Source organism: Manis javanica, chromosome 18 (assembly GCF_040802235.1).
Source record: "Manis javanica isolate MJ-LG chromosome 18, MJ_LKY, whole genome shotgun sequence".
Taxonomy (NCBI): Eukaryota; Metazoa; Chordata; class Mammalia; order Pholidota; family Manidae; genus Manis; species Manis javanica.
Window position 1 is genome coordinate 2,150,284 of NC_133173.1, and position 25,335 is coordinate 2,175,618.

The following is a 25,335-nucleotide window of genomic DNA, read 5'->3' on the forward strand; positions in this document are numbered from 1 at the left end:
GTATGCTTTTCTTTCTTTTTTTTTTACTGCTGGGGGCTGACAAGGCTCCTCAGGTCCCTTCAACTAGGAGCCCCACGGGCGTTCACGGAAGGCGTGCACCGCCCAGGCCCAAGTCCATTGGGGGCGCTTGGCACCTGCCCCTTCACGACTGTCCTTGGGGGGCCTGCTCGTCCTGCCGGCGCCGGCCGGGTCCGGGCACCCGTCTCCCGGCCAGAGCTGGAGAGGCGGCCGGCACCTCCCGCCCGCCTCCCCGCAGGTGCACGGCCTCGGCCCGGGAGGTCTGGGGTCACGAGCCGTGAACCGGGCAGGTGCACCCAAGCGCTCAGCCCCTTCCACGTGAAACGCGAAAACCGCGCCCCCGCGCTCCCTTCCTCGGAGACCCGGGCAACCGGAGGCGACCCCCCACCCCCGTCCCCGCCGCTCGGAGCCGACGAGGACACCCGCCGCGGGGCCCGCACTCACCCCTCACCGCCCGCCGCTCGGAAGCCCGACACCGCGCGCAGGGGCGGGGCCCGCCGGCGTACGACCTCTGACCCGCGCACGCCTCGGACGCCGCCGGAAGCGGCGGCGCGTCGTCCCCGCGGTTGCCCTGACTACGGCGCGCGTGGCGGAAACGCGGATCCCGCAGGTGCCGAGGCGCCGCGAGCACAGCCGCCGCCGGGAGCATGAGCCGCCGGTGCCTGTGTGAGATCTGCACCTGCGGGTAAGCAGCGGCCCGGCCGGCGGGGCGTGGGGCCGAGCAGGGCCCCGGAGACGCCGCCCCGGAGGCCAAGGGGCGCGGCGGGACTGCCCCGCTCCCGGGGGCGCGGCTCCGCGGTGCAGACTCGCAGCCCGGGTGCGGCCCCGCGGCCGGTCGGGCCCGGCGGCCGGGGCTGGCGAGGGGGCTCTGGCCCGCAGAGAGCGCCCGGAGCGTGTCGGGAGGAGGGAGGGGAGGAGCAGGAGACCGAGAGCAGCTGCCCGGGTCGTCAGCCGTGGGAGGCGCGCCTCCACCCCAGCCGGACCGTCTTCCCGTCCACCGGGCGGCGCTCCGTCGGGGTCTGACTGCCGGGGAAGGTGGTTCTGCGCCCCGCAACCCAGCCATGCTCCGGGAGCCCCGCCTGACAACCTCCCGCCCCCTGTAAACAGTCTCCGTCCTCAGCTGCGCCGTTGGCCCGGGGATTCGATCACTATTTGCTAAAGAAATAACATGGGTGTGTTCATCGCTGCGCATTGGAATCCCCTCCGGAGGAAAACCACTTTTACCCTGGTGGTGGAAAGCAATTTTACCCCTCGTTTCATGATAAACGTCGCTTATAATTAATAACTAGATGTAGATTAAAAGAGAAATTAACATTTGAGAGAGGAATCTGAAAACTCTGATGTGAAGAAAATGGATTTTTTTTTTCTAGTCTTCATATCCTGCCTAAGTCGCTTTTCCATCCAGCCGTCAGGAAGTTCAGTCCTCATTATGTCGGAGGCGCCCCTTTCCTCCACAGTGTGTTGATTCGGGAAACTGAGGTTGCCAAGGCCACCTGCCCGCGCCCCTCCGGGCTCCCACCGAAACCGTTCCCGTGATTCCCTCACGGGCGGTGCTTTCAGGTCTGTTTGAGCTGTAAGAATCCGGCAAGGCTGGGAGCCGCTACTGCCGGGTCCACCCAGCCAGCTCTTGAGATCGGGCCACCTCCTGGGACGCTGATAAAGTGCGGCATTTCCCCAACTTTTCTAAGGCAGCCCACCCCGCCACCCCACCGTCATTTCCCTCCTTCCTCTCTCTGGGGGAATCTTGCCCTCTTCCCTCTTTTTCAGTCTGAGATCATCTCTTTCTTTGGGGCTCTGAAGGACAACTATCTTTCATCTCCAGAGGGCCACCTGATTTTCTCTCTTCCATGAATTGTTGTTTGTTTGTTTCTTTGTTTGAAAAGACAGGAAGATCCTGTTGACTTCAGGCTGCCAGCTTCCCTTCTCTGCCCTGCCAGAAGCCCTGCAATAAGGAAATACCTGCTTCAAATAAAGGAGGGAGAAAACGAAAACAAACTCAATAATATTTCTATACATTGCCCACTCTAGGAGAGTCAAGGTTGTCAAGGGACCTCTTCAGAGAACCAGCTTCGGCTACTTTTTCATCTTGCTGTTTGAATTTTTTTTTCATACGGTGCAACTAAATCTTTTCAAATGTCTGTTTCTTTGGCTGTATCAGTCAAGGCAACTATGCATCTCGTAACATTTTTCCCTGCAGGGTGTATTTATGTTGATCATGTGAGTTAAACTGTGAAGGAGTTATTTTATATTGGAAAACAAAGCTGGGGTGCCAGAAAATAATGGAGACTTCATCACAATCACTTGGGCACTTGCCCAAAGCCTCTGTTTTCAGCTGCTCTTCCTGAACCCAGCGCCCCTGACTTTGAATTTTCTTGGGTAGCCTGTGACTCCAGCCCTTCACTCTTCCCTGCACTGTCCAGCTCCATCCAAGTAAAACAGCTGATTCTCTTTGCATTCCTCCTGGGGGTTCACTGAGTCCAGGTACCTTAGCTGGTTCTGATTCATCTACAGAAACAGGCATATTTTCAGATCCAGTGTTTCCTGGGCTTGTATTTGTCCTTACCACATAGCCTGGGGCCCCCAAGTAACAGCAGACCTGAGAAACTGACCTTATATTTCAAGGTTGTTGGGATCTTAGTATTTTTTGTTTGCTTGCTTGGGTTTTTTGTTCTGTTAAGAATTTTATCTTTTTTTTTCTGATTATGAAATATACATGAGGCATAATATAAAAAAGCAAGTAAAAAACTGTAATATAGTGAAAATCCCTCATAACCTTTCCCCACAGATAAGAAAAGTTCTTTAAGTCTCATTTTACATCTACATTTTTTAAAAAGATGGGTGTAGAATAATACCTATTATTCTACAACCTACTTTTTCACTGTTTACAACCTCTCTGTCTTCAATAGCCATGAATGACGCTCAGCCCCTTGCTCTTCAAGCACTGCATGCTGTCAGCTTATATGATGTATTGGTTAGGGTTCATAGTTATGGACAGTATAATCTACTCTGGCTAGTTTAGGCATAAAAGGATTTACCAATAAGTATATGTAGCTTACAGAACTGTTGGAAGAACTGAAGAAACAGTTTTCAGTATAAACTTTCAGGAAGAATTCCCAAGAATCTCCCCCACAGAGCTGGGTTACCAAGGCAGCCACTGCCTGTGTCCTACTCAGGGAAGTGCAGCAGAGCTGTAGGCTCCAGAACCACTTATCACTGCCAGGTCAGGAAGCTGCCAGCTCGGGAAGCCAGCTTGCAAACGAGGATGCTGCCCGGCAACTGTTAGCTTCAGACTCTGTGACTGTACCACATTCTATGCAGTCAAAATGCATGCGCCGTGCCTCGCTCCCTAGGCAGCTCTCCCAGAGGCAAAGTCTCATGTGAGTGTATCTGATACGGTAAACCTAAGTTGTATGTGGAACCTGCCTGCACGGGACTGTCATCAGAGCAAAACCTGTTTCTACCACATGAGAGAATATACCGTAATTTATTCATTGTTTTGGTAAACACCATTGCAGAATAAACAGGTTTTTGTTTTTGTTATTTTGTAAAACTGCTCTCAACTTAGAGATTCTGAGTTTATTGAAGGTCTCTGATTAAAATGTAATTATCACAAAATTTTTTGAGGGTGAAAATAACGTTTCAGTTTACTTATCTTTGCACAGGCGACATCATTGTCCACATGGAACCACAAGGATTTACAAAACTTCTGGTGTGTCTTGCCCCACCACTGAATATTTGGAAAAATACCCCACGTATGGCAATGTTCTTCCACCTCAGAGCCTTAAACCCAAGCAAGAGCTGCAAGCATGCCGTGCGAGAATGGAAGGAGTAACAACATTTAAGTAAATACCGGGAAACTGTTGGCTTTACTTATTTTTCCTCTCAGTTCTTCTGGTCTTAATAAAGTTTTTTAACTCTCTAAGTTGAACTATTTAGTTGGTTTAAGCTGAACCAATTCAAGAAGCAAGAAACTAGTTAGAGTCAGAACTTGAGAAAAACAGAAAGGTGAGAAATAAGTTGGAATAACAAAAGGTGAAAAGGAAAAAGAGAAATAAATTCTATTAATTTTTTTAAATCTCCTAAAATCTCTATTTATCTGCTTTCCACTGTCAACATGACCCAGAGGAATGCAGTACCTTCCTAACTGTCCTGTCTGTATCTGCTCTAGATTTTGCATCTCTTCTCTGTTTTCTATGCTTTAACCTGCCAAGGTGATCTTTTTAAAATGCAGATCCAATCTTACCACCTCCCTGCTTACAAACACTTTTCCACTGTATTTAGTACACACCTGGATCCTCACCCCAGTCCCTTCATGGTTGAGCCCCTACTTGCATCTCTCAATTATTTTTGCTGCAGTGCCCTCTGCACATTTTTATGCCTTCATCCCACAGGACGTTTTTCATTCTTGTAAGTACCAGGTTGCCAGCCTTCCAAATTACTGTTTCACCTGCCTCGAGTTTTTCCTCCTTCTCACCCTAGTTAGCACCCATTCAGACTGTAGATTACAACTCTGTTAACACTCTGAAAGCCTTCTCTGACGCCTCGCCCAGTTTTCAGGCAGGGTAAAAGTCCCCTGTGTAAACTCTCAAGGCATCTTTCTGTTATTCAACATTAGACTAGTCTGTTTTAGCATTCCATGACAACAGGAACTATGTCTGTTCTTACCTCAACATTTCACTTCTGGAAACCTGGTACAATGCCTGCTAACACATAGAAGGCACTTAATCATTATTCAGCGGGTGACTGACAAAGTCCTCCTCATCCTGGACTTAGCTTATTTTTTTAAATCTCTATCTTTGTCAATTCAGTGAGTTAATTATTCTCTTGACATGCACTCCTTATTCCAGGCACAATCTTAGGCCTTAAGTACAAAAAGATCAATGAATAGAGGTTCCTGCTTTCAAGGAATTCATACATCAGATTGCTATAATTTAGGGTTTTAAAAACACCCTGTAACAACCTCAGTTGTTAGTGTTCCATTTTCCCTTCATTTCAGTGCTTGTTATACTTACCCAGCAAAGGTGCAGCCTTCGGTGGCATCTCAGGCAGCCACGCAGTGACAGTGCCGTGGGGGTTCCAGTCCTGTGCATGCGACCCCACGGATGGGAAGGTTTTCCTTAGCCCTCAGACTTCAGAATCACCTACAAGGGCTGAAATTCCCCTTGGAGCAGATTCCAGGGCTCCCCCTAAGACAGTCAGTAGACGCCGGAGTGGATCCCAGGATCGTCATGTAGAACCAGCACCGCTGATGATTCTGTCGCCACAGACTCAGTGCAGTGGGTCGGGTACTGACTACGTGCTCCCTGGGGAGGATGCGGGACATAACAAAGGGCTCTGCATGTTCGCCTTGTGGGACTGATAGTCCAGAAACAAAACAGTAGGATAATTTTAGTAAATGAGCTGGAAAAATTGAACAATTGGTTTAGAGCAAATTGGAATGGTTGCTCTTTTCTCTCCACCTTAACTTCTTTCTTCCTTGATGCCTTAATGATTCAAAATGAAGATTTGAAAAAAAACTCACAATATTCATATTTATTGAATAAAGATTTTGCATTTAACTAGTTCTAAGTGTTAAAATCAGGACAGTCTAACCTGCCACATGTTTGTTTAAAAAGGCGATTGCTTTTCAATTCCGGGTCTCCTCAGTAGCCTTGAATAGCAAAAAGGAAGGAAGGAAGGTCCCAACTCCGAAAGGTCCAAACATATCAATAAAACTGAAGTTTCTATTTCTTAAATCATCTCTCCCTTTAGAAAAACACTGGATCTTTTCTTTGGATTTGGGGGAACTAGCAGTATTTCCAAAAGCGTATCTAAGGGCGTGGAATTTGCTTCATTCCCTCGGGTTGACTGTTGACTAGGCAGCAGAAAGCTGACTCATCTGTACAAAGAATAAAGTCAGCCTGTCCTTTTCTAAAATACGTCTGTAAAGAGCAGACGTCTGGACTTGTACAGACTTGATCCCTCACAGCTTTACAGTTGGAGTGCACTTCAAGACTGGGAGTGACAGGAGTCTGCCCTGACTGTGCCTGGACAGGTCAGATGTTTGGGATGTAGCAGATGAATAGTGCGTTTGCCCTTTACTGCTTCTCCACAAAAACCTGCTTTGGGTTTGGAGGTATGCTCTCTAACACTTAACTAATCTAACTAGAGAAACTGAGATTTCTAAGCTTCTCTCTGTCCTCTTCCTGAGTTATCCACCCCTTGATTGCCTTTTAGCCTATTCCCTTCTAGCTGGCTTTGGGGAGAGCAAAGAACAACTCAGATGTCTTGAGAAGCAGAGGTATGTGATTTCTACTATTCATCCACTAGGTAAAATTAATTAAGCACTTGTTAAGTGTCAGGCACTGTGCTGGGCAACTGGGATACAGTGTAAACATGATCTCTGTGCTTAACAGACACAGCGAAGGCGGTGATCATAAATACTCAAAATCAGTATAAAATTGCAACAGTGATACATATCTATGAAGGATAGGTACTAGGTCACTCAAGAACAGAAATAAGAGATTTGACTTAATTAGGGAAATGAGAAGAATAAGCTAAAACTGGAAGCATGTGAAGCAATTAACTGGATTAAGTGGCTAAGGAAGTGCACCCCGGGTGGAGAGTGGCATGTAGCGGGAAGGAGCACGGAAAGAAGAAGGGAAAGCAGGAGGAAATCAGCATGCACAGAGGCCAGTGAAGGGGGCTGCACCGAGCCTCTGGACCACATTCAGCTTTTTCTATATCCTTAAAGTAGTAAGAACCCTTGAAGGCTTGTTTGTCTTTATAGGGAGATAACGTAAGGAGGGTAAAGAAGAGGATGTGCAAGAATTCCTTTGGGTCCAATGTGAGAAGATTGGAGAGAGGACATGAATGGGTGCTGGTAATGGAGGCTAGGGGACTGCAGTTCAATGAGCTGTGATGAAAGCTTGGAATATTACAGCGGTGATGAGATAGAAGAAAGTGGTTAGATTTGAGAAATAGCAGGAGACAAAACTGAAGGAGTTGCTGATGGACTGGACACAGGAGGGAGGCAGGGTAGAAGGGTGAGTCCGGATTCCTGATTGTACCGCTGGAGGGTGGGGATGCCGTTCACTAAAAGGGAACAAGAAACGGGACCAGATTTATTACGGCAGTGGGAGGGGGGGTATTGTGAGTGTGATCATATGTGATCTTTGGCACATTAAGTTTTGAGGTGACATTGAGTATCCAAGAGGCCATTGTAAATACTGTGTGGAGCTCAGAAAGGAGGTCAGCCGAGATGCAAATCTGAGTCATTTCCAGACAGTAATAGAAGCTGTGGGAGTAGAGGCGTCCTTAGGACTGGACACTGGATGCGAAGAGGACAGCGTGCTGGCCCAAGTGTTGAGTGAATCCAGCATTTGGTAGCTGAGTAGAGGGGAGGCTGCCCAGAAGTCTGAGAGGAAATGATCAGGGAGGCAGGAAAATAACTTCCTGGGAATGGGTGGGCGGTGATGGCAGTTACTGCTGGAGATGTCAGGTACGACGAGGGCTAAACATGTCTGGTTAGAGTCTGTGAAGGTCACTGTGAGCCTGCAAGCGGCAGTGGAGAAGTTCAGGGGGTGGCAGTGGGTTGGTGGAGATAAAAAGGGGGGGGTCAATGGGTAAGAAGTCTGCTGTGACCAGAAGGCATTCAGTGAGTTTCATTCTGTTGGAGCTTTGGACACACAGACATACTGTTTACTACAGGGAGGCTGAAGCAAATCACAACATAAGTGACAGTCAATAGAGTCGACAAGAAGAAAAGCAGTTTTGAAGATTCACAGTAGTAACAGTGGTAGCTACTGTACTTACTGGGTACCAAGCACTCGTGTATGTGCGTGTGCACCAGTGCATATGTCAGTCCTTAAAGCAACCCTAGCAGGTAGATAATGTCATTGTCCTATTTTATACATAAGGAAGCTGGGGCATACACAAGTTAACCAAGCTGTCCAGGCCACACATCAAGTGAATCACAGAGCAGGCCTGGACCCAGGCAGTCTGATCGGCCAAAGTCCATGGTCTGCAGCCTGCCAGCCAGCCTCCGTGTCTGCAGAAGCACCTCCATCACAGGTCATGTCAGGCCCAGGGCAGCTGCGTTTCCGTGTGGCTTCCACCCTTGCCAACGGCTTCTGCAGGATTCAAAGATGAATAAGACTCATAGCCATACTATGCATGTGATTTATGTCTAAAGGCCAGAGTTTAGATAAATTATTTACTTAGTTGATTATTTAAGGATGAGCAGGACGACAGCATGACTCCATAAGAAGAGAGCACGCCCAAGTAGTTTTACTAGAATCTTCAAGTAGGATAAATAAGGATTTTGACAAATAGACCCAGAGGATATATTTAAAATTTTTTTCAGATTCACTTCACCTGCAATTTCCTTCCAGGTTAGAAAAAAGATCAGTTACTTGAAGATTTTATTTATGTAAGTCCCAATTAACTGAGGATCCATTATAATGATGTTTTGGAAACCAGGATTTTTAACATATTTTTTTTCTTAAGAAATTTGGTCACTGAATAGGACATAGAATAATTTACTTACCTCTTTCTAGTAGCTTATCAGCTATCACCATTTTAATATCTTCTTAGACTTTTCAAGTTAAAGACCTTGCAGATTTCAATATTCCATTGAAATAATTAGAAATAAAGAACCTGTGAGACTATGTTTCAAATTTATGTATTTCAGGTCGGATTATCGTCCTTATGAAATAGTCAAACAGCCTCGCCATGTACCAGAAGAATATAAACCAAAGCAGGGTGAGATTGATCTTGGCACTACCTACAAACGGGATTTTAATTCTTATAAAGTACAGCCTGTGGCAATAGTCCGGCCTTTGGAGAGACAACAAGTTAAAAAAGGAAAGTTGGACACGGTCCCAACCTATAAAGGTAACTTGCCATTTCAAAACTAAAGGAGCCAGAAAGCTGAAGCTCACCTCCAGCTTTGGCATCTGACATCAAATCATAATTTTGGTGTGTTGCCCAACTTAGCCCTCATGGCTTAGGAAAAACTTTTTTCTCTTTGGTCAAAATAGCATTGCCTAGTGAAAAAAGGACCATTTGCCTGACTGAGAGTTAGGAGACCTGGATTCCGGCCCGAATTCAGCCACTTAAGTAGTTTTTTCTGTCTCAAAACATAAAAACAAAGATGCCAGACAGCAAGCTTATGTCAGATTTGTCACCTTGTGGCACATCGAGTTGCCACTGTTCCTGTCCCTCCATCCCAGAGTCAGCTGAAACTCTACTGAACATACTAGAGTCTTTGAGAAGGTCAGATAAATAGCAGCCGTCTTCACCATTCCAGTCATGAGCCAACTGGTAGAGTCAGGGAGTCAGCAGGTGGAGCATCTGATAGAGGCTAGGGTGGAGGACAAAGCTTGTATTTGTTTAGCAAATGGTCCTGGTACTGAACCTCTGAATAAGATAGGCTTATCTGCCCAGTGATGGACGCTGTTAGAGCACCATGTAGGGAACCTGTTCCTCTAGGACTCCCAGCGTGGGAGAGGGGTGAGAATACCCTCTCCCTGCTGGCCACTGACTCAGGAGGAAGGGGCTGGATAATGGATACCAGTTTCTTTCCAAAAACCAATCAGATTTTGAAATACTCTTTTACTTTTGGGGGATGGGTGTCTTTGTTTTTAAAGTCAGGTCATCTTGTTAGTACACATTATTTCTGTATTATTTTTTGTTAATAATATGATTGCATGTTTAGGCTCATACCCTTTTCATTAGTTATACAATATAGCTGAATGGGTATGTCCTAACATAAAACCCTCTCGTAAGAGTGGGTTTTACAATAAAAGTATTTATTTATACCTTAAATAGGTAATAGCTGAATGCATACTTTTTCTTCAGCTGTCATCCTTACCAGTTAAGTGGGTAAGTAAAATATATAAGAAAATATAATAAAGAAAGAATGTTCTTTGTGGTGTTTAAAGCTGTGAGTATATAAGATACTACACAAGGAACAGATTTTGAAGATAATGCATATAGTGAGCAAGCATATTGTTAAAACCCAACGTAGCATATAATAATTGTTAAGATATATGTTTATTGGTATGCAAAGGATATAATGTATTGCATAATAATTTGACATAAAAGATAGATGAAAATTACCGTCCTGTGTCTTTTAAACAATCATAGTAAGCTTTTTACTTTTTTTCCTACAAGATGTAAAATTATCAGTAATATTGATACTCCCTGATGCTGTGACCATTTACATGTAACAGACACACACACACACACCATTAGTTCTGGCTTCTCATTACCTGGCTTCCCCTGAATCCCATACTTGCACTCCCACAATCCAATGCGGAGGATTCCTGGTCCCCTCAGGCCTTCTTGCTCCTGACGTCTCCTAGTAGGAAAGGTTATTCTTGTGTTTCCAGGTCTGCAGGGCATGAGACAACCAACGCTAAGGGCCAAGGCAGTACCTATTGTTCTCTGTGAAGATTACACCGCAGGTTTTGTACATGCCGCCTCAAGGACAGGTCTGTAGCTGAACAGGAATTACAGTGGGAGGAGACTCTCACTGTTCACTAGAATTAAAGAGCAGAGGCAGGCAGAAAGGGACTGATAAAGAAAAGACCTGCAAGATGGTCAGAAGGGGGACATTTAGATTCGGAAGGTATGGTTCTATGAAAATGATGACTCTTAGACATGTGTCTGTCTCCAGCAGCCTCAGTTCAGAAATTCATTCATATTAAAATACAGCTATTGAAAACAGGTCAGGATTTGACCTGATGAATATGTTTCAGGGATTACTGTGCCCTGTGCAAGGCACAGTAGGGAACACAGAGGTCTGCATTCAGCATGGCTCTTGACATTTAGGAACTTTACAGTTGAGTTGAGAAAAGGAGTAATAAAGCATGAAAAATTAAATAGCCATACTGGAAATAAATAATGTATCACAAGAGGGGGATAATGCACTAGAAAATTAATGGAACAATTAGTTCTTCAAAAATTGAGACTGAAAAAATTATTACTTCAGACTAGCTTGGGAATATATTAGAGACTAGTATTCATATATAGAAAGAGGAAGGACATCCTAAAAACTAGAATGAAATGAGAAAAAAAACAGAGCCAGAAAAATAAACATGGTGGAAACACAGGATTTTAGGATCTGAGACACTGGGGTATAATTCCATAAATGTAAGTGAGATCAGATTGTGAGGCCTTGATTGCCAATTTGAGGCGCTCAGCATTTTTCTTGTAGCCACAAAATTTTTTGAGGACTGCTACTAGGTAGAAGATACATGGCAAAAGCCATTACTTCCACGGCAAGATCTTTAAACATATGTACATTTTTAAAATTTTTAAAATCTTTTTAATGACAGCAGACAGCTGTGGAAGCAAAGAACTAAAATTCCAGAAAGGGAGGAGTCCTTCCTAGTGGAACTGAGATGGCCAGGTGCTTACTTCCCTGGGAGCATTTGAAGTCCAGACCCAGGCTGAAGATTGGGCTTGGCCTAAGCAGAGAGACAGAGAAAAAGGAAACCAGTGGAGCACCTGACGTGTGGGCTGGTTGGCATCTGCTAAGTCCCCCAGATGCACGGCTGGCTTTCCTTGTGGGATGTTTCCTGAGTGTTAAAGAGGCATGGTGGGTGCGGAGACTGACACAGAAAGATCCCACAGAAATATTCCATAGCCTCACTTGGCAATTGTTGTTTAGGAGGTGCTTAGGTGCTCTAGTCCCGCTAGAATGAGGGCTCTGCCGCAGGCACACACAGTTCCTGGCCTTGAGACACTTGCAACTGGAGGAAGACAATGTCTAATGGTGCCCCTAAGCACCAATGCAGCCCAGTTCCTGGTTGGATCAAGGTGGTCTGCCCCAAATCCTATCTGCGTAACAGGAAACAGCAAGACGTCCCCGACTGAAAATAATGCTTTGGTTTACATGGTTTTCTTATATCCACGGTTTTCTTATATGATATCCATGATATAGTAAAACATTACACCTATGAAGAACCAGGAATATTTGAAGAGGTAATGGTCAAGAAATTTCCAAAACTGATTAAAGAATAAGGCCACAGATTCAAGAAACTCAGTAAACCCCCAATAAGTAAACAAAGAACACCACACCTAGGCAACTGTTGTCAAGCTTTTAAAGTCAAAGTAAAGACACCTGAAAGTAGTAAGAGAAAAACTACATATTCCTTTCAAAAAGAAAAATTAGAAGTATACTTAACTTTTCATCAGAAATTATGGAAGATAGAAGATAGTGGAATGACATCTTTAAGGTGCTGAAAGGAAAAAAAAACCCCTCAAATTTCAAACCCAGTGAATCCCATAATTTTATATCCAGTGAAAATATCTTCCAAAAAGGAAGGCAAAATAAAGATGCTTTGAGGAAAAATTAAATTGTTAGTAGAAGAAGATACTACAAAAAGCACTAAAGAGGTTCTCATGTTAAAGGAAAATGATTCCAGGGAGAAATGTGAAATGTGATAAGGAATGAGAACACAGAAAGGGTAAATGTGTGGGTAAAAGGAAAAGAATTGACTTCTTAAAGTCACAGTAATTATATTCGGTGTTCTTATACAAATGTAGAAGTAAAATATAACAATAGCAACAAGATAGGAGGATATAAATGGAAGCGAACTAATAAAAGATTCTTCCATTGTTCCAGAGATGGCAAAAATATGAATTTAAGTTCAGTTTGGCCAAACAGATCCCCTAATAAGTAAAAAATGCATTTTTATTCTAGAAATACTGAAAATTATTTAAATATTAATGGAGAAAATGGAGTAATAAAAGTATCCTCTTTACTCTAAAAAAAGGCAGGAAATAAGGGGTGAGGGAACAAAGAACATATGGAACCAATCAAAAGCAAATAATAGTCATCTTAAACTCAACTAGATGGTTGATTACATTAAATATAAATGAAATAAGTATTGCACTTAAAACTCAAAGATTCATTATTCATACATTAAAGATAGAGGATATATTTTGAAAACTTGAAATCATAAAATGGACAAATTCCTTGAAAAATATGCAATTTGCCAAACTAACTCTAGAATAAAAATCAGAATAACCATGTATCTGTTAAAGAAATTGAATGTGTAGAATTTAAGGTGTAATTTAAAACTACCATAAGGAGAACTCCAGGATTTCCGATCTCCAAGTAGGATAGAGACGGCTAGAACATAACAAGAAGCCAGATAATTTATAGTCATACATTTTCATGAATCCTTCAGGAAGCTGAAATCACAGGGGAAATGAGAGAAAAGCCACCCCAGCAAATCTATAATGCAGGAGGATAGGAAATCGCCCTGGGCCCAAACATCATGGGGAGGGACAGAAACACATAGCCCACTTTTGAGACCCAGAACACAGGGCTTGCTTAAAATGGGCTGGACGTGGACAACAGAAACTACCCCCTTCCCACCCCCACACAGATTACTGAGCACTGAATAACAATAGCAGTCTACCATTGGATAAAAGCAAGTTTACTCAGAGAGTCTCTGAGGTTCAGGGGCAAAGAGAAGGCCTAAAGCTGAGGATGGGGCAGAAATTGAGAAAACCAGCCCCACCCTAAGCACAGATAATGCCAAAGGGATTCAAAGCTGGTAACAGCAAAAACAAAACCCAAACCTATAGCTCAACTACTTGGTGAACTGACTTAATCCCCCTCACTAAAGGCCTGGTAGATGGAGATATATATGTATTTCTGGACATAAATACTATTTATCTCAGTCTCTACTATGCAGCACACAATATCCAGCTTTCAAATACAAATGATAAATTGCACAAAAGAGAAGTAAAAAGAGAAAGAGAAGGAAAGAAAGCAATTGACTAGAGAAGATTTACAGTACGGTTCAGAGACTGACCCAATATTGAAACATTGGGGAATTTTTTAAAAATTATGATTGTTAAAAGCTATAGTGGTAAAGGTGGAAACTATACATGAATAGATGGAGAAGTTCAACAAAGACATGGAAACTACAAAAAAGAAATGCTAGAATTAAATCCATAGTAACTGAGATGAAGAATACCTTTGTTATCAGTAAACTCAACACAGCTAAGAGGAAAAAAATCTGTGAACTTGAGATAAATCAATAGAAATTACCTAAACGAAAATACAAAGAGAAAAATGAAAAACAACACACCAGTACAGAGCATCAAAGCTGGGTCTGTATCATGTGTAAAAGTTAAAAACATGACAACAGTAACACAAAAGATGAGAGGTAGAAATTGAAAGTATAGTATTATCAAGTTCTTAAATTGTATGTGATTCATTATAATAAATGCTTGAAAGTAGACTGTGGTTAATTAAAAATGTGTACGGTAAACTTCAGGGCAAGGGTCAGCAAAGTATGACCAGAGAATCAAATCCAACTTGCTGTCTTTATTTATAAGTAAAATTTTATTGAAACAACTATGCCCATTCATCTACATATTAGTTATGTCTGCTTTCATGCTACAGTGTCGGTGTTGAGTATTTTTGCAACACAGCCCATATGGCCTACAAAGCCTAAAGTATTTCCTAACTTGCTGTTTATAGAAAAAGTTGCCAATACCTGTTTTAGAGCAACTACTAGATAAATGTTACTGAAGTAGGAAATCTAAAAAAATACCCAATTAATCCAAATTAGGCCAAAAAAAGAGGAAGGAAGGAATACAAACTGATTGGAAAAATAGCAAGAACAAAAGAACAAGAGTGTAGATTTTAATTCAACCATATCACTGATTACATTAAATATAAATGAGTTAATTAGCCAATTAAAACACAGAGATTGTCATAGTACATAAAAAAGAAAGAGAACAAACTGTGATATCTACATCAAATTGACTTTAAATACAAAGATATAGATTAAAAGGATGGAAAAATGTATACCATGCAAACTCTAAGGAATAAAGTATAAGATAAAGAGGGACATTAACTAAGGGTAAAAAGACCAATTCTCTCTCTCTCTCTCTCTCTCACACACACACAGACACACACACACACACACACACACACACACACATCCTAAATGTATGTGCTCTAAAAACTTATAGTACTGAAATAAATACAGAAATTTGCAATTGTAGTTGGAGACAACACTTCTCTTTAAGTTATCTATAGAACACATAGAAAACCAGTAAGGATATAAGGACAGGACCACCACTACCAAAAATCTTGATTTAATGGACTCTTGTGTAGCATTACTGTCAACAATAACAGAATACCCATTTTTTCCAATGCACATGGAACATTCATCCAGGGAAACTATATTCTGATCCAAAAAACAAACTTTAACAAATATAAAATAATTTAAATCATAGAGTATGTTTTTTGGCCATACTAGAATTAAAATAGACATTAAAAACAGAGAGAAATCTGGAAAAATACCCAAATATTTTAGAAATTAAATGTTTCTAAATTAATGTTTACAGCAGAGGTAACAAAGGAACTTGGGAAATACTAATTGGGTGCAAATGAAAAGTACATATTAAAATCTATGGTATGTATCTAAAGCAGTGCTTAGAGGGAAATTTATAGCATTAATATTCATATTAGAAAAGAAGAAAATCATAAATCAATAGCTTAAGCCTCCATCTTATGAAACTAGAAAAATAAGAGCAAATTCAACCTAAAGTAGAAGGAATGAAGAGAAGCAAAGACTCTGAAAACAGCAAAACAATAGAGACAATTGAAACCCAAAACTGATTATACTAAAAGACAGTAAAGTTGATCAACTCTAACCAGACTGACCAAGAAAAAGAGAGAAAACACCAATTGCAAATATCAAGAATGAAAACTGCCTTATTGCAGACCTTCTGGAACCTTATTTTACATTGTTTTCTTCTTTTAACTTTTTCTTATTTTTGCTGATTTCATCAGGTTGCTATTAGTCCATGCATGTCTCAAAGAGGAAAAAAATTAAAATTTAACAAGTAAAATTGAGAGGGTTTGAAAAGTGCTTGAAATGGAAAGAAGGGAGTGAGGGAGAGAGTTGACTGGGTGAAACCTTGACCTGAGATGCCAGACTCATAATAGACACTGTTTTGTCAATAATGTGATTTTGAGTGAGATGGTGAATTCAGTTGGGGCATACCAGTTTCAGTCTACCTCGTGAACATCCTGGTAGAGACGTCTAGCAGGGAGGTAGATAGATGGGCTTGGAATCTGAAAGGAGGTCTGGGGCAGGGCTTAGTGTTGAGCATCACCACCATACACATAGTATTAAAACTGGGAGCAGTCCGATGATGCATAGGTTGAGAAGGAAAGAGCCCACTCCTGACCTCACAGAAGTGTTTTCCAATTCCTTGGTGCCATAAGACACCACAGGAAACAGAGTCCCAAGTGCCAAGAAGAAGAACTAGCTGCGACTCGGGGCTTCTGCTGTCCAAGAGGAACCCAGAACAGCTCACTGTAAGGCTGGGGTGGAGCTGGACCTGCAGTGTTCACGGTGCACACACGCACAGGCACCGCGTGGACTTAGCGCTGTTCAGAAAAGAGCGAACTTGCCAACTGGATTCTAGTGGACAGAAACGAAAAGAATGAGCTGAGGAAACTGGATTGCCCTAATCTAACCAGTTACTGTAGCTGCCAAATGACCGGTGCATCATTAGATGTGGATGGCATCCTATTTGATTTTTCCATAAAACACTGAAAACAGATGATATTAATATAGGCTATGATGTGTTAAAGGCATTGCTTGAACATTAATAATTATTCTAGAACAAATAATAAATACTACAGGTATGTGAGAGCATAGGCATATTTATAAGAGGAAAATCAGTTTTCTGCAGTTATCTGGAATTGATGTTCATGCTAATGTATGCCAAAAACTTTGTCTCTTTTTCTCCAAATTCTCACTTCCTTCTTTAAACCAAAGCTGGTTTGTAAGGGAAAAATAATGCCTTTTATTTAGTTTCACTCACGAAAATTAACATCTTTTTCTTTCAGTCATTTTGGCAGCAGGGGCCCTCCCTGGGTGGATGGGGAACGGTAGACCTTCAGTAGCTTCCTGAGATTTCCTTTTAGTTTCTGAAAAACAGTTACAATGTTATACTTTCTACTGCAGACAACAGAGATTCCTTCAGGATGCCTGAAGATAGAGTTCGGAAATGGAAAGCTGCCAGGTACAGAGGAGGCTGAGGGAGAGGAGCCCCACATCCCCGCCTCTGACCGCGTGTCCCTCCACAGGGTCCCCTGGCCGCCGTCCCTCTGACTGTCGCTTCCGCTCTGCCGGCCACTCTGCCACCTGGCCTCTTCTGCCCGTTTACCGTTTCTGTGTATGAGCCTGTTCTGAAGTCTTCAGCCTCCCGCAGCTCTCCAGCTCGGCCTCATGACAGCCCTTTAGATTCCTGCCCCGGTCCCATAACGTCTCCTGCTCTTACAGGACCCTTCCGGACAGCGCGGGCGCCCCGTGTGCTCTGGGGGTGCTGGGGGCCTCCCGCGGTGTAAGGCAGCTGACGTTTTCTCTCCGTCGAGGAGCCCCTCACAAGGAATGACACCACACGTCAGGGCCCTTGATTTTACATTAACCCCTAGATCGTATGGTTTGTTAGCGTTTCATGACTTACAGCCAAAATCCCAACCAGTTCCTGAGGACACAGCCGCGCTCTAGGCTGTCTTCAGCCAAGGCGGCCTTTCTGGCTTCCAGGCTTGGTGAGCGAGCAGGCCCGGGGGTGCGGCTCCCTTGGGTGCGGAGGCGCCCGAGTCTGGAGGTGGAGGGTGTCTGTGCTAAGGTGGGCAGGTGGGAGGAGGAAAGCGGAAGTGAAGGAAGAAAGAACGAGTCCGAGGGAATCAAAGCAACTTCATACTCAACCAGCGTTCAGATTTCCAAAGGAAATGGAAGGACGTTTGGCAATGAGACAAGTGAGTCATGGTTTTTAGAAGGTGGGTTTTTTTGTTGAGCATTTAAAAATCTTTTTTTTTTTTTTTTAATTTTCAAGATGATTATAGAGCTTGGGACATTCTGAAAAGTGAACTTTGTAAACCAGAACAAAGTTACCATCCCCCTACCGTGAAATTTGGAAACTCAACGACATTTCAGGATGACTATGTTCCTCAGGAGATAAAGCCGAGGCAAAGCTTTAAACCTGGCTCCAATGTCAAACCTTCTGCAGCGCCTTTTCACGGCGACACAAGCCATCGCCTCGATTATATACCTCATCAGCCAGAAGTCAAGTTTGCAAGGCCAAAAAAAGTTTACAAGCCACCCAGCCAACCCTTCGAAGATCTCACAACTCACCGGTATGACTTTCAGGGTCTTGTGGGTGAAACTGCAAAAATCTGCAGGCCGGCAGATACCAGAGTGACCCAAAACGCTCAGTTTGAAGGAAGTACGGAATTCCGTGCAAGTTTTCAGCCGTGGGAAATCCCGCCACCCAAAGTCAAGAAAGTACAGGAGTACGTCCCTCCCGCAGGGGCCATGCCGTCACACAGCACGAGCCATCTTGACTACGTTCCGCATCAGGCCAAGCGTGTCGCTCCCATCAGGCCAGCTTCTCATAGAAGAAATAACCATTTTCCTTTCCAAGGAAAAAGCACCATGAAGGAAGATTTTCCAGCATGGGAAAGTTGTCGTCAAGGGCTTATTAAGAATCAGCAGATTCCCAACCCATCTGGAAAATTTGACGGTCTGAGTACATTCAGATCTCACTATGTGCCCCATGAACTGATTCCAGCAGAGAGCTGCAAACCTTTAAATGTTCCTTTTAAGAGTTCCATCCCACTTGGTGACGGGACCATGGACCCTACAGAGCATGCACCCGAGAAACAGGAAATCTGCCCTGCTAGCTACCCTTCTCCTCCCGGCTACATCTTTGAAAATACAGATTCCCGAGGTCACAAATTCTTTCGAAAGATTGCCCCCAGAGTGGAAGCCTTCTAATCACCAAATCATGTTTAAGAGGAAGCTAAAAGGGTGTTGCTTTCCAAGAGCAAAATCATTCTTCCGTAGTAGAAAAAAACTTATGAGAGAGCTGAAATCAGTTTTAAAAATCTTTAAACAAGAATATTGGAAAATTTCTTGTAGGAAATCAGGATCATGAAATCATCTTGTACAGATATTTTAACCCAGATTGTTCTTTAATATGCAGATCTGAAAGTTGAATGATGTACAATCTAAACTACTGTAATCCCCAACATACTGTTTGGAAGGCTGTCTCCAACCTATTATCATTTATTCTTGTGTTTATAATTGTTATGCACATCCCAGTGACCCTCTGTCGAGCACCGTGGGACTCTGGAACACCCCTGAACATGCTGCATAGGTTCCTCTCCCAAGACAAGAGCATTCATTCTTGTCAGACATCAAGGCATCTACACAGTGCACACTGAGCCAGGTTTTGGGTGGTGGTGGTAAAGACTTCCCAGCCCCCACTGTGTTCAGGTTGGTCAGAGGCACCGTGGTGAGGCAAGCAAGGCTCCCTGGGCTGGGAGTCAGAGGGTCCCAGTTCCAGTCCCAAGGACAGCAGTGTCTATTTGTGCCGCCCTACACAATGACTCATGTTTTTGAGCCTCAGTGTCTTCATTTGTAAAAGAATATCTGCGGTTCCTATCTCACAAAAATTCTGTTTTGAGCGTCAGATCATATGCTACATTGTGACCTGTAAAGTAAAAGTGCTAAGGATGTCAGGGAGCGTCAATAAGTCAACGTCTTTTTGTACCTGCTTTCTCCTTTTTCAAATTAAGATGATCATATACCAAATACTCAGCTTCTGATCTATAGCAAAGATTGTAAAATAATCTGATTTGCTTCAAGTTTAGGAGTAGTCTGAGTCTCTGAGAAGAGTCTTTCTCTAACGGGTCATCAAAACCCAAGATGTGGTCACAGACGAGGGAGAGCTCAGAGGGGGGGATAACGCGGTCTGAATGACAGTGTCGCCAGAAAGGAAAGGCATTTGCTAGTCACTTTAGGAATGGCCAGCAGCCCTGGAGAAATCCTCAGGGCGACCTTGGGTGGTCTGCACCTGAACGCCATGCCCGCGTCGCGGTTCAGAACAGCCAGGCGCAGCTGGGGGCACAGTCTGGCCTCTCTGCCCACGGGCAGGTGAGTGCTAAGCAGGGGGAAGCAGTGACACCGCCAGGGGAAGTAGAAGGAACACGCTGATTTATAAATGCTGAAAATTTCCTAATGAGTTAAACTCTTACTGGGTGTTTTTTTTTCTTTGATAAGTGATTACATTATGGCAGAATATGATTTATTTCATCATAAAGTTTAGTCTTTTGTAGCTTTAAATTGTTTCAGACTATATACTAAGTTGAGAATAAGTCCATCAACATTTGGTTAAAATGTTTTAATTATTTGAAGTTTTATTTACATTTGTATTTATTAGTGGAAATTATGTAGAATTTTATGTCTAAGTAATAATAAAGCATCAACAAAGGGAAGGAATTTTCATAAAGTCATTTCTGTATCTAATTTTCTCTGGAAAAGAGCTTTTAAATAAGTTTTATCTAGGATAATCTGTACATCAGTAGTCATGTCTTTTTAACAGAAAGCATTGTTATATACTCAAAATGAAAAATTAGGGAATACTCCAACATTCTCATCGTGGCCCATTTTCTAATACTAGATATTCAAATCTCACTCTAATCTCATATGGACAAGAGTCATCTATAGGAAAGCCATGTCCTGGGGTTTCCTGAGCCAGTGCCTTGGGCTGAGAGGCAAAGATGAGTAGCAGTGTCTCCCTACAGCCTAACGCTCACTATAACAGGTGTGCTTGTAGAGACTGGAACAGACATATCTGGGGCCTTTAGCCTCAGAGTTCAAGAAAGGCTTTCTTAAGAGAGGAACCTTGAAGGTAAGTAGGAACTTGCCAGATTAAGAAAAGTGGGAAGGTGGGAACAGAGAGCAGAGAAGGGTGTGTTATCTCTGTACAAGAAGTATAGAGACTTTCAGAGATGGTGCTGAAAAGCTACCAGCCCCTGACTCATGGCCTCTAGGTCTCCTTGAAATACTTTGCAGGAATGCACATGTGCACGTGTGTGTGTGTGTGTGTGCACACACACACACACACACATGCACACACATTCTTACACAACACTTTAACAGCATTGGAAACTAGTAATATTATTTAGCAGTCTGCCAGATTCTAGGAAGGATTTTCACTAAGCCAGGCTTGCATGAATCTGATGAAGAAAGGAGGACAATTCAGAGGAAAGGTGGCAGGAAATTTCTGCCCCAGCCCATCGCCACCTCCACCATCTCCCTGCATACACTTGTCATGGGAAATAAGACCACAGGCCCCCAAATCAGAATGCCTCTGTGACTTACAAAAGCTGCAGGGCAGCACTAGGAGTGAACCCTGATATAGACTGGACTTGGGGTGGCTATGATGTGTCATGTGGCTTCATTGACTGTAATAGAGGTACAGGCTGCCAGTAGCGGGGGAGGCTGGGCGTGAGTGGGGCAGGGCTGGAGGGCAACACTCTCTATTTCCCACTCAGTTTTGCTGTGAATCTGCACCTGCTCTATGAAATAAAGACTGTGAAGAACAAAAACCACACAGCAGGGGGAAAGGGGTGAAGTGTTCACCAGTCAGGCGGGAAGCCCCGTGCCCCAGCTTCTCAGTATATCGGATTTACAGAGTGTTACATAAAACTGCTGTCTAGGGCCCTGGCTGCAAGCCACTGTGAGTGGAGGACGCAATACGAAGGGCAGAGGAGACCTGTGAGTGTGCATCACAGAAGGGGAAGGTGAACCTCGTCCTCATAAACCAGTGAACTTCAAAAGGCTGTTCTAAATGAGTGCTAATAATGTACCTTTGAAGAAATCACAGTGTCCAAGAAAGTGCCAGACATCTCCTGTTTTGTTAAGGCTGAGCTTCTCACTGTCCGCCCAATGCTGTTTCACACAGATGTGCAGATGTTCACCCTACGTCAGAGGCAGGACTTCCACCCATGTCACCCGCCCCAGCCTACTCTCGAGCAAAGCAGTTTAACCGCTGCTCCCTGGGGTGTCCAGGGATGCATTGCCACCACCCCGAGAAGCCCCCCAGACACCTCTTTATGTGTGGTCAGGATGGAATTATATTGGCCAATGAGGAGTGTGGCTAAGAGATGCCTACTGCCGATGAGCATTTAAAGACGCTGAGTCTGGAAGAACAGCGGGAATGGTATCTTCTTCCATTGGCAGACTAGTATGTGGGCCTTAGACAGACTACTTTCCCTCTCTGAGCCCTGTTTCTTTGTTTTAAACTAGACTTCAAAGGATGTATATCCACAATATATAAAGAACTTTTTAAAACTCAACAACAGGAAAAAAATGGGCAAGAACTGAACAGATATTTCATCAAAGAATTCACACAGACGGCATATTCATTTGCTAAGGCTCCTGTAACAGGGCACCACAAACTTGTGGCTCAACCAACAGAAATTCACTGTTCTGGGTGCTGGAAGTCTGAAACAAGACGTTGGCAGCATTGGTTTCTTCCAAGGCTGTGAGAGGAAATCTGTTTTGTCCTTCTCTTCTAGCTTCTGGACTTTTGCTGTCAATCTTTGGCATTTCTTGGTATGTAGATCTCTGACTTCTTGGTCACATGGCATTCTCCCTGTATGCATGCATCTGTGCCCAAATTTCCTCTTTTTCTAACAATACCAGTGTATTGGTATTCACAGATATAGGACTTTCACCAAGGTTACCAATCCTAATGATCTCAATCATCTACAAAGACCCTATTTCCAAATAAGGTCACTACAAGGAGTTAGAAATTTTTTTTGCAGGGGGGACACAATTCAACCCATAAATGATGCAAATAAGCATATAAAAGATACTCAACCTCACTGGCCATTAGGGAAATTCAAATTAAAAGAACAAGATAACACTACACACCTATTAGAATGGCTACAACAAATATAACACAAGGACCTATGATACCAAGTACTAACCAGGATTTAGAGTAACTGGAACACTCATCTATTGTTAGTGGGAGCACAGATGGTACAAGTTTGGCATTTTCTTATACCGTTAAGCATACACATACCATATGATCCCAAAGCCCATTCCTAGATATTTATCAAAGAGAAGTGAAAACTTAGTTTACACAGAAAACCTATACGTGAATGTTTATAGAACCTTACTCATAATCACCCCAAAGTAGAAACAACCCAGATATTTTTTAATTGGAACAATGATAAACATCTACAGTGTCTCCACATGGAGCTGACACAGGAACAAACCTGACTTGCCCAGCCTCATGCAGGAATCTTAGGGGTGCTCTGGTAAGGGACAGAAGCTAGACACCGAAAGCCACATACTGTATGATCCCACTTTTATGAGATTCTGGAAAAGGTAAAATACAGACAGAAAATCGATCAGTATTGCCAAGAATGTCACGTAAGAAACTGCAGTGGTAGACGAATGACTCTCTGAATTTGTCAAAACTCTTAGAACCATAAACCACAAAGAGATTCACAAAGCCACCTCCCAGGGCCTGGGGAAGACCCAGGAGGGAGGACAGACTGTGACAGACTGGCAAGACTCACTACAGGTGGGTCGCAGCCACGCTGGGGACAGTAGGGAGAGCGGCCACCCTAAGGCTACAGATTCTCTGCAAATGTTCCACTCTCATTGGCCAATGTTTTTTCTCTCTCAAGGTATGTGTCAGCAGTTCTGAAACTGTGTGTATACGAAGATCAAACCAAGAAAATGTACTGTGGATAAACCAGAGCCAGGCTTCTTACTGTCAGAGAAAGATATTATACATTTTAAAAAGTGTAGACTATAATAACGACCCAAAGGTGCCAGATTGGCATCTGAGGTTTCAGTATGAATTCAGAGAAACAGAAATAAAACTAGATGTGTGAGTGTGTGTGTGTGTGCACGTGCATGCATTCATTGGTTAGTGTATAACACAATCAACCTAAAACATCTCACAATGGCCAAAGTTGAAATGACTGGAACAACAAAATAATGATAGTGTTGGATTTTAACCTATCAAAGAATACATATCCTGTTGAGTCCATATTGACATAAATAAATGAATGTAAAAATAATGGGGGAGAACAAACAACTCTCCCTTGTAGAAGGATTCCAATTAGTAAAAGTAGAAGGAAGAAAAAGATACAGTCACCACTGGGCCATCATCAGACTTGCTGGAGGTACAAGAATCTATAGTGGCTGCTGAGCTCAGGGGACAAAACTTCAGGGGCAGAACATCACGCAGTCTCAAGATTACCTCTAAAATAAATATTCATGAATTACAAAGAGAAAAATGGTCACTTTATAGAGAAGAGTCCCAGCAGAAACCACCTTCACTCAGGATAATGGTAAACACCCCCAGTCCCAGGACATACGGACATCCTGGCCCCCCATCTGCGCCAAGAAGGGCAGCAATGCAGAACCTCACTCTAAGCAGGAAAAAGCACCAGACACCCCAAGCGGAGGCACCGCCTACGAAATCCCAGTGTCGCGGCCGTGAAGGGAGGCTGAGGAGGCATCACAGGCCAGAGGAGACGGGAGGCGAGGCACCTATGCGTGCAGGGTCCTGGATCCGAACAGGCGCAGGGGCACCAGCAATGGTGGGGGACTGAGAAGTCCCAGTCAAGGCCCGTAGGTCCGTCCACAGCATTAAAGCGATGCCAGGTTCTTGGCTCTGCCCGTCACATTGGGGTCTGTGAGCTGTTAGCATCCGAGGAAGGAGTTAGGGGAGCTCTGCACCATTTCTGTCAGCTCTTCCGTATGCCTTAGATTATCTCAATCTCAAAAGTATACAAAATAGTTTGACCTGGTCTGCTGGCTCATTAGGTTTATCTTTCCGACTCTCTCACCATCCATCAGTTTATTTAAACTTTTTGAGGTTGTTCTACACACCCAACAATATGTTAGAAGCTTGGGGCCAGACAAAAGATTGGGAAGTTCTACTGTGGGGAAGGCTCACAGTGCAGGGAAGGGCTGTGAAATGCTGACGGAGCTCAGGAAGGGCAATTGTCCCAAACTGAGCAGCTACACCACAATCCCTGGAAAGCCAGCAGGGCTGTGGGTTTAGGTCTGCCCTGGTGAAATCTGCCCTTTCTCTCTGCTCTTCAGAATTAAGGCTTCTTGTAAACCTCTTTCCTTTGTTTCTGACACAGAAATCCTTGGTGATAATCTCTCTTTGCATTTTCTTAGAATGATTTTTTTTGCCCCTTTCCTGGTTGATGTGGAAGAGACTGTGGGTGTATCTCCATCACACCACACACAGGGGGACCCAAGTCCGGCAGGAGGGCTTGGACTGTACAGTCCCAACTTCACGGTGTCCTTGTGTGGCTCCTGGGGACTACAGAGTATTTCAAACTGCCAAGAAAATATATGGGGTTGCTTAGAAGAACTTCTCTGAGTGGGAAAAAAAAGAGAAGAAATGAAATGTAAGTAAAGGTAGACAGACATGATGAAAGGAAGGAGGTGCACT

General features: G+C 43.6%; 2 protein-coding genes across 9 annotated transcripts in view; one reads left to right on the top strand and one right to left on the bottom strand.

Annotated features, from left to right (window-relative positions):
* The window catches only part of EFL1 (elongation factor like GTPase 1), a 103,516-nt gene extending 102,926 nt beyond the window's left edge, over positions 1-590 (bottom strand). For all 5 annotated transcript variants that reach the window (XR_012127162.1, XM_073227136.1, XM_073227135.1 and 2 more), the window contains exon 1: positions 463-590. The gene's annotated coding sequence lies outside the window, so the exon portion shown is untranslated. The remainder of the gene's footprint in view (positions 1-462) is intronic.
* SAXO2 (stabilizer of axonemal microtubules 2) lies at positions 566-20,908 on the top strand. 4 transcript variants are annotated; one of them, XM_073227139.1, is made up of 5 exons: positions 620-703; positions 3,239-3,395; positions 3,681-3,860; positions 8,690-8,892; positions 17,890-20,908. In XM_073227139.1, exons 2-5 carry the CDS (start codon positions 3,331-3,333, stop codon positions 18,828-18,830), a joined length of 1,389 nt encoding a protein of 462 aa, XP_073083240.1. In that variant the 5' UTR covers positions 620-703; positions 3,239-3,330; the 3' UTR covers positions 18,831-20,908. The 4 variants fall into 4 exon arrangements, with proteins under 4 accessions (XP_073083241.1, XP_073083240.1, XP_017499728.3 ...); XM_073227140.1 differs by lacking the exon at positions 3,239-3,395 and having other exon boundaries at positions 566-703; positions 17,890-20,902; XM_017644239.3 differs by lacking the exons at positions 620-703; positions 3,239-3,395; positions 3,681-3,860 and adding exons at positions 3,866-6,133; positions 17,016-17,812.
* The last annotated feature ends 4,427 nt before the right edge of the window (positions 20,909-25,335 follow it).

Excerpts from the sequence above, each read along its gene's own strand:
- SAXO2 (XM_073227139.1), top strand. The coding sequence starts at position 3,331 with ATGCAGTCAAAATGCATGCGCCGTGCCTCGCTCCCTAGGCAGCTCTCC. Across the intron at positions 3,861-8,689 it reads GAAGGAGTAACAACATTTAA|GTCGGATTATCGTCCTTATG; the intron begins GTAAATACCGGG and ends TATGTATTTCAG. Across the intron at positions 8,893-17,889 it reads CACGGTCCCAACCTATAAAG|ATGATTATAGAGCTTGGGAC; the intron begins GTAACTTGCCAT and ends TTAATTTTCAAG.